The 9,927-nt window shown below is 28.9% G+C and overlaps 1 protein-coding gene across 1 annotated transcript in view; it reads right to left on the reverse strand.

The window, feature by feature from the left end:
- Positions 1-2,427: 2,427 nt before the first annotated feature.
- Positions 2,428-9,927, reverse strand: part of LOC106691058 (luciferin sulfotransferase-like) — a gene marked incomplete at its 5' end in the record, with an annotated part of 19,513 nt that continues 12,013 nt past the window's right edge. Inside the window, 4 exons of the mRNA XM_067052963.1 lie at positions 2,428-4,495; positions 5,214-5,308; positions 8,813-8,933; positions 9,578-9,596. Coding sequence (XP_066909064.1) covers positions 4,211-4,495; positions 5,214-5,308; positions 8,813-8,933; positions 9,578-9,596 — 520 coding nt within the window. The remainder of the gene's footprint in view (positions 4,496-5,213; positions 5,309-8,812; positions 8,934-9,577; positions 9,597-9,927) is intronic.

Consider the following 9,927-nt stretch of genomic DNA (forward strand, 5'->3'; position numbering starts at 1 on the left):
ATATCGATATCGATATTTTTCTTTCGATATCCCATCCCTAGCGCTAATTAGGTAAATGCTTACAGAACGTTGGATCTATTTGTTCAGTTCTACCAGAATAGTTTTTTTCTTTTTTAATAGTTCAGAATTCAGAATTTTGTATAGAGTTTTATATTTTTTAAATTTATTTATTGATATTTACAACTGTATAAAAAATACAACCAGTAAATTTGATCATAATGACATTATAATATGATACAGCATGTAGAAAAACTACTCAGTAGTAGAACTTTAAAAACAGTTTACAATATAAGGTCACGAGGCCATCTTCTTGTTTTCTAATTTGAAACAGAAGCTTTGACTTTGGTCATTACTTCTTTCTGCAATATGTTATTGGACAATTTAATTATTATTCATAGGAACATCTAGGATTTTCCAGGAAATGTTTATGTTTCGAATTGTGTGAAAAATTAATTGAACCCAAAATATTTCTATCGGAACCTGAGCAAATTATGGAGAGTAATTAATTTATAAAATAAATTAGTTAATTGCAAAATATAAGGGAAAAATAATATAAAAAATAATAATTTTATTATATTAACGACCATTTGACAACGCACTTTAAATTATATGGCACCATTTCAATAATCTCCCGGAACAACTTATAAATATATCAATCACAAAAATAAAATAAATCTTAAACTTTCTTACTTTTTTGAACCTTGATAAATGATTTTTAACGCTCAGATAACTGTCTATAATTTGTCTATTATATAATAGATGAATCTAAACTTTTAGAAATATGATATTCGTAATGATAGTCAAGTTTATTCCATAATTTTAGGAATATATTAGTTTGATTGTTATTAATTTATTAGTAATAAATTATTATCATTATCTTCATAAGGTGTTTTTCATTCATTCGTTTACTAACCAGTTGTAATTTTAAAAATATATTTTAGAAGCATATACATATTATTTATTATGATTATATAATAATAAAGATTTAACTTATATTTAAAACAAAATTAATTTCTTCTCTATATTTTTCTATTATACTGGGGTGATTGAAATTTAATTGTATTGTAGATCATATCATTCTTTACAATTTTTAATACCTTTTGTAATTTTGGTACCTCATGCTCTCCCCTAAATCATTGAATGGAGAACCGGATCTGTGACTCATATTTGGTCATCGCACTGTTATAAGAATAATTGATGGATAAGGCAGTGAAACGAGACAAGATATGATTTTTATGAAAGTCCAGTGATCCTGTAAAAATGAGTTAAATAAAAGCTAACAAATGCCTCCCTGACTTCTTGAAGAAACAATTGTTAATTTAAGCATTTCGAAACAATAAAAGGGGATATAAATATTTAAACTTTATTGACTTTTTGCAAATGTAACTCTCGGAAGTCACTGGAGGATTGTAAGGAGAAATAAACTCGGATTATAATTATTCAGACAGTATATAATGTAAATCTATTGTTAATAAAGGACAAAAATAATTGGCATTGAATATAGTAAGAGTTTACAATTTATCGAAAACGAATTTATTAACTACCACTCAAGGTCTCCTACTTCAAACTAAGTAAGACATAAACTTAACTTTGCATATTTGCGGGGGCTTCTATTGCTGGAAGCTCATTAGAGGCCCAGATACTATTGATTCGGTCTTAGCAATATGCATACAAAAGCCCCTTTCATAACTGATACAACCCTATATGTCCTCTGCCTCCGCCATTATGTCTTTTATCAGCCTTTCATCAGTTTCTAATGGTTGACTTAATATTGACTGATTATTCAGAGCAACTGACGTTAAGAACCTTACTGAGGTATGTATTTTAAAAGAGGAGCTTTGGCTTTGGACATTAATTCTTCCTATATGAATTTGAAACACCGAAATTTCCCATGTATTAGTTATGTATGGTATGATGCATACTTACTTACTTACTTAAGCTTATAAACCTGCTTTGAATCTAATTTATTTAAATTATTACAATTTGTAATAATTGTTATATGTATATAAATTACAGTTCATTTTAAAAGTTTAATTAGACATATTCTTCATGACATAGATTTGACTTTTAAATACAAAACAGTTTCGATAATTTTTCACATTAAAATTATGAATACTGGAAGATCGCTGATTGGCCGTGTATATTAATAATAAATGGAATATGGTACGAGTGCGGTCAAAAAAACTAAAATAGTGACAACTATTTTAATGAGCCAACGTTTCGCCCCACGTTGCAGAGCTTCGTCAAGGCTAAAAAAGATAAAAACACTTGACATAAGTAAAAAAAAAAAGTAAATGGAAAATTACAAGGGTATAAAATGAAATTTTTACGTTTCATTTTATACCCTTGTAATTTTCCATTTACTTTTTTTTTTTGGAAAATGGAAATTACAAGGGTATAAAATGATACGTAAAAATAAATAAGAAAAATAAAAGGTATATAGAAAATAAATGAAAACGGAGATAGTAACAGATAAAAAGAAGAAAAAGTACAGACTAAGAGATGAAAAGGGGGATAAGAATAAAATCATCAAAAAAAAAAAGGAATAAAATGAACGAGACAAAATTCATATCTGTTTTGACTTTATTATTAATTTTTCTATTATATAATTTATATAACTCTGTATTCCTATACATTGGGTATATTGTCTTTATGTATCATTTATATGTATTGTATTCTTTTTTTTTTCTACTTTATTTCTTTTTTGTTTTCAATCCGTGTATATTTTAATTTTTCTATTATATATTTCTTCTCCTACTATATTATGTATCATTATATTATCATTCATTATCATTATATTATCATTTATTGTTTGCCCCATTTTAATATTTTACTACACTGTTTATTTTATAATTACTTTCAAATATAACGTACTTAACTGCCATCCCCACTCCTCCCAATACAAAAAGGTTCACTCTGACTTAGACTTCTGTCAAACAGGTCTTGTTCATTCTATTCCTTTTTTCTTGATTTTATTCTTATCCCCGTTTTCATCTCTTAGTTTGTACTTTCTGTTATATTTCTTCTTATTATCTGTTACTATTTCCGTTTTCATTTATTATTTATATACCTTTTACTTTTACGTTTCATTTTGCACTCGTGTAATTTTCCATTTACTTTTTTTTTCTTTCTTTACTTATGTTAAATGTTTGTATCTTTTTTAGTCCTGACGAAGCCCTGCAACGTGGGGCTTACTATTTGAGTTTATTTTTACCGCAACCAGATCATATTTCATTTATTAATTATGATCAACCAAAAATGATCTACCTGTCCATCCTTCTCTTGAAGGATACATTATTAATTCAGAAAAAAAAAGACGAAACCTGAAAATTTTGAAATTTTGACCTATCCTCAGGATTATATTTCCAATTTTATTTTTCCTACACTTGTTCTTGCTTTTAAAAACTAAATTCCTAATTCATCACTATTTATTCGGTGAAAATTTCGCCAAATTATTGCTTTCAATGTTCAAATGATAAATAGTGAGCTTGGTGTTTTAAAAGCAAGGGCACATATGGGAAAAGAAAAGAAAAAAAACAAGTATAATACTGAGACTGCGGTAAAATCCCGAATCTTGGAGGTGTTAACATTTTTTCTGACATTGATAAGAATTATTTACATTATTAATTGAATATGCAATAATAAGAAATTAGTAAAAAAAATGGACAAAGTGCCATTTACCATCCAGGTACAGAAATATATTTTTGATATTCACAAATGCCACCGCAGATTTATAAGATTAAATTATGCATTAATCATTTGAATCATTATCATTTAAATCTAAAAAAAAATTTTGGCCATGAACTATTTGAATCATTTACTGATAATTGGATATAATCTTGATATTATTACCCTCATTAAATACAATATTTCATTTTAATTTACCAGTACGATGAGAAAACCGTGTTATCTTTTCAAGGTTGAATTACTGACCGACCAGAACTGCATGTAATTTAACGAGCAGGCAGACTTCAGCACAACATTAACTATAGAGTTTGGACCGTTGCATCAAATTCGTGATAGCAAGAATCTTTTTATCTTTACCTTTTTACCAAATTTTCTGGTTATTCAATTCCAACATAAAAAAATTATAATAAAATAATGAAACAATCTAAAAAACGTAATTATAAGAGTCAAGAAGAATGCAACGTTTCTAACTTAGTGCGCTGTGCCCCCACACCAAAATAAATAAGTTTCTTTGGTATGTTTTTCACTTATAATAAGGAAAATCGGTGCCTTTAAGGGCCTCCATCGCTTTCTTGTCGAATCTCTTGGCTACGTCATCTTTGAGAACTTTGGCCCAAACCCCGGCTTCTCCTTCCCTTATGAACTTCATCCCCGTGAGGTTCGTCTTTTGAAGTTCCCCCTCGAAGTTCACCATCGGGTTCTTACTCATCTCTGCGAAGTTGAGGTGCTTTAGGAGAGGTTCTTTTACATTCTCAGGGATTTCCACTTCCATGAAGTCTGCTATCCTTTTCGCGACAGTGTATAAATCCTGCAATATAAATAATTATAAAATTACAAAATGCCTTTGGTGTGATAGTCATATAACATGCGTATAAATTAATGTATCAACTTTTTTTTATGATAGCTAATGAAATATGTATGTAAAAATTTAATCAATAGCCCAACTCTCCTTCAAAGTACGATACTACAAGAATCGTTTTGATAGGGTTTTATCTTAATTAGGACCATTTTCACAGTGTTGATATATTTGAAGCCCGTTTATAAACCACAGGACGAAATAGGTGAATAGTAATTATTTAAATGAGGTAAACAGTTTTTAAAAAAAATTTTATATGTTTTTAAATTTAAGATTTTGCATTGCAGACTAATTTAAACCTATATGAGATTAGGCTAATAAAAATATTTTATAATAAAAATTTGTGAATGCAATTTTTTTACTATTGTGAAATAAAATGTAACCGTATCGTTGCAGGTGTGAAGTGGCAAATCTACAAATTTTTCAATTTTGGCTTTAAAATTTGGTCAATTGGCGTACATATGTATATCCATCGCAATTTCCAATAGACTTAACTCTATATGTGACGTAACTAATGACAAATGAACAATCAAAATTTGGAGTCGATCCATCTTAAATCTACCACTAAAATTCTAACCCAAGAAAAGAAAAAGACATTTTCAGATACGCCAGTTTGGCATGCTACCGAAGATATGCTTGTAACATAACGTATTGATGTTCATGAAATTACCTTCTTCATTTCTTCAAATGTATTGAAAAGAATGTTTGGCTCATTTCTCATTTTCCAAAAGTTTAATACATGTACCCAGAATGGAGAATATAACACTGAAAAATAAAAAACCTTATTTAGATTAGTGAGGAATTATATCATACGTATATATCGTTAGTTGTTTGTTTTATTAATATATTTTTATATAATTTTTTTTAAAGTAGTTAATTATATTATCAAATAAATTTAATTAAATGATATATTTCTGGCGATTTATCTTGGCAGGAAGCCAATCCCAAAAACATACAATCAAACAAAGTAAATTTTAAATGCCACTAAATAAGAAAATAACGTTTTATTCTCATATTAGATATTCTAGGAATTATTTGGAATGTAAATAGGATTGGGTGTAATTATTCACCCAGCTTTCTGGAAAATGCTTAGGATTTATTAATACACTTATATTAGGGAGAGATATAATCATACGTGGTCTGAGAATGACATTACATGATGGATGTATTAACTAAATTCAAATGGTGGTTTAGATCAATCGTGCTTTTGTACACTAAACAATAGTGGTTTAATAAATGCTTCCAATTCGGTGTATCAATTCCTTAAATAACTATCTATTTCAAAGTTATAATAGGATTAATAAATTAAACAATTAGAGCGCACTGGTTCAATGATTGGGCGTCTCTATCCATGTTGGTCTCGCAAGTTATGTTTATATCTGGACATACGGAATTGAGCTATGGGGCTCCACTAAACCATCTAATTCCTCTCGAATCCAATTCTTACAGTCAAAAATCCTTCGTAAAATCCTTAATGATCCTTACTTTGTCACAAATCAAATCATCCATCAGGACCTCAATGTCCTCTATGTTGCCGATTTGGCCAGACCAGATACCAATCCTTCCTTAATAAACTTCCCAACCACCCAACCACCCAAACCAACTCGTTTCTAACCTGGCTTCTCCTTCACTACCGAATAATCCTCTTAGGCGTCTGAAAAGAAGATGACCTCGATATCTTCTTCTTTAGAAGTGTTTTTGGAGTTCTATCAATGGGTAGATTCTCATGTTTGTATCATGTCATAATATCGCTTACAGCAAATTTATTTGATGTGTATATATATATGTATACAGTTGTAAATAACAATAAGTAAATTATAAAAAAAAAAGTTATGGTTATGACAATATTGATTAATTTCACAGTAGAATATTACTATTTGAAAAGTTCTAATTAAAAAAAAAAATTGTTGTAGTTATTACTGAAATCTATTAATATCTTGATGAGTGTATCTGGCTAAGGATATTCCAAGGTCCACGCTGGTTTTCTAAATCAGACAATTGGTGTCGACCGTTGCCAAGTCCGTGTGCGTATTCTGCTTGTATAATACCAAGCGGTTTCTTCTGTTGTTTTTTTTTATTTCGAGTATTAATAAGGACCGTAATGTAGTAAAATCAGTATAAGTGGAGAATGATACTGTGTCTATCTGGTTTTCAATATCCAGACATACGCCGACAGCATTGTTAATGAGTCCTTTTCAAATAATTATTCTTAGTGGATCATTAGTATTGGAGATCACTTTAATAAATACAGTCGTACCGTAATCCTACACTTTAATAACAATTCTAATTGTTACACTTTACACGAACATAAATGATCTGAATGGCAGATCGTCTAAAACCAGATTGAACAAATAATTCTGGAAACGTCTGAATCAGACTGCATAGACTGTCTCACTCAGAAAACCAGTGTGCATCTTGGACGTACCCTAAGACAAGCCTACTTACATTAAGAGTAAATGAAATACATTTCGTCGACATTACTATTGAAAATAAGACAATGAACTGTATACATAGTACAGTAGTAAAAGCATATTGTACGTGGTAGCTCAAGGGTTAGAGACCGGATTCTTTACTCCGTAGAACAGATTTAAAACCGGCAATAGAAAAAAAAATCATTTCCATCAGCCGAGAATTGACCCTGTAGTACAAGAGCCGGGAAGAAAAAAAGGCAGTTATCTCACCCAAATTTTTGATACTTTAATGAAAACTGTGTATAATCAATAGTCAAAATTGATGAGTCTGCCAAGTATAGGAAGGGGGAATAAAAATTGGCGGCTGTTTCAAAACCTTAAAAAAACATTAATTTTTCATTCGAAGCTATATATCTTAAAAACTACCAACAACACTAGAAAATCTAAGAGACCATTATTTAAAGGAGAGTAAATTTTCTGAAATATTAGCCCTAAAAGGGCAATTTACGCCCAATAGTTCTCGAGAGAAAAAGCAAATTTTCTTAAAAATCTACTGAAGGATTAGTAGTTAGTTAATTTATTTTGAGAAATCTATATCGCAGGAACTATGTGAAGTACAGATGTCTATTAGCACTGAAATTAAAGCTAGTTTAATGGACTATAAAGAAGTTTATGACCTTTATCTTCGTAGGAATAGTAGTTTTTGATGATTTATAGTTGTTCGGACAATAAATTTGATTTATGAAAAACTTTATTTCAGAAACCACTGGACGTACAGATGTCTGCCAGCGCTCAAATTAAAGCTATTTAAATTTACTATAAAATAGTTAATTATGTTTATCTTTGTAGGATTTTATAGTTTCTCAAATATAATTTTTATGATATTTGACAAAATAAACAAAATGTTAATTTTTAGTTATTCGTATAAAATGTTGGATTTTTGAAAAAAAATTATCAGTAGATTCAGAAGAACTACATATGTCTGCCAACACTCAAAATACAGGAAATTTAACTTACTATAAAGTAGTGTATGACACTTATCTTTGTAAGGGTAGTAGTTTTTATGATATTCACATATCAATATAATTTTGGCTAATAAAAATTTGTCTGAACAACTATAAATCAAGTTATATTAGCAAATTTCATGAAAACTATTACTCCTATGAAGATAAACATCATAAACTACTTTATAGCCCATTAAACTAACTTTAATTTGAGTGTTATTAGACATCTGTACGTAAATGGTTTTTGAGATATAGATTTTTCAAAATAAATTAACTAATTACTGATCTTTCAGTACGTACCATACAACATTTTTATGAAATGTTACTTTCTAAAAACTATATTTCAAAAACTATTTAACGTTAATAACTCTATTAGGGCTCATATTTTATCAATTTTTCTCTTCTTTTAATGACGTTCTCTTAGGTTTTCTTGTGTTGTTCCTACTTTTTGAGATATAGAGCTCCGAATGAAAAATTAGTTTTTTTTTTATCGCTTTTTAAACAGTCGCCATTTTTTATTCCCCCTACCTATACTTGACAGACTCTTATTAATTAATTTTGACTATTAATTATGCATCGTTTTCATTAAAGTAATCAAATATTGGAGTGAGATAACTCCTTTTTTTTCCCCTCTTGGGCTCTTGTACTACTGGTAGTTGAATGTGAGTGCTGATAAGTGACAGCGCTCTCTAGTAATAAACGTTGTTCAAGTACAACTACTTCTTAATTTAGTCCTTGCAGTTGACAGTTTTTTATTTGTTATAATTCTTAAGATATATGTTAATTTGCTATGAGGAAAACAGAATAAAAACTAATTATAGTAATATCTATTTAATTATTTATTGAATACTTACATTTTTCATCTAGAAAAGCTTCAATGAATAGGTCTTGGTCTCCGTTGTACCCGTCCCACATTCTATAATGATGGAAGTAAGATATCGCACAATCCTTAGGGTTCCTATAAACGTAAATGATCTGAAAACGAAATATTTAAATTTAAACTCGATATTCGCAGATCGTTTTAGGTAAATATATATAATTAATATTTTTTTCTTATATAAAAGTATAATATACATTTCATTAGAAATCTAACATGCATAAGGACTATAATACACATTTTTATGATCTTATCAAATCAATCATCTTAATATATGCAATAACAAAACTAATATTTTTTTATCAGTTTTTTTTTCAGGTGAACGTTGAACACTTCAGTATAAGTCAAATTTTATACTACCAGATAGACATGAACTGGAGAGTGAAATCAATATAAGTTGTACTTATCACCACAAAAATATTGGCTATTATAATGGTTTTATTATTTTGTTTATCTGAAAATTTGGACTTATTATTTGTTTTCTTTATTACCGTTACTAAGCACCCGCTCCATAAAAAATTACATCCTCAGATTCCAATATCTTTTTCAATAAATATTAACTCTCTTCAACTGCCTTTCTGAATGAAATGGTAGCTCCAACTATATGTTTTATAAGTAAATTAATTATTTTAAAATATAAATTATCTAGAATTAAATGAGAAACAATTGAAATTAAGTAGTGATATTGCAGAATACTAATTAAAATTAATACACATTTTAAAAATAATTTTTCGACTCATACTTTAGTTAATAAAGGAAGACTAAAGATTTAAACGAATAACAAAAAACTTATTAAGTATGTTTTATCAATAAATTAATTAAACATATATGTTTTATTGCTGTTAATTTTAAACATTTTTCTTTTTCGAAAAGCATCTACAATGGAGTAAAAATTATCTTGGATTTGTTCCCAATCCCACCAGATCACCTTTACTCTCCGTCGTAAGCCTCTGCCCTCCTGTCCTACAGTATCCGTTCTAAATACTCCACTAACGCCTATTGAACAGATTCGATACTTAGGACTCCATCTTGACAAGAGACTTACTTGGAATCCACACACAAGACTGAAACGACAAGAAACTGCTCGTAGAT

Source organism: Halyomorpha halys, unplaced genomic scaffold (assembly GCF_000696795.3).
Source record: "Halyomorpha halys isolate HHAL.00 unplaced genomic scaffold, Hhal_1.1 Scaffold2052.1, whole genome shotgun sequence".
NCBI classification, from domain to species: domain Eukaryota; kingdom Metazoa; phylum Arthropoda; class Insecta; order Hemiptera; family Pentatomidae; genus Halyomorpha; species Halyomorpha halys.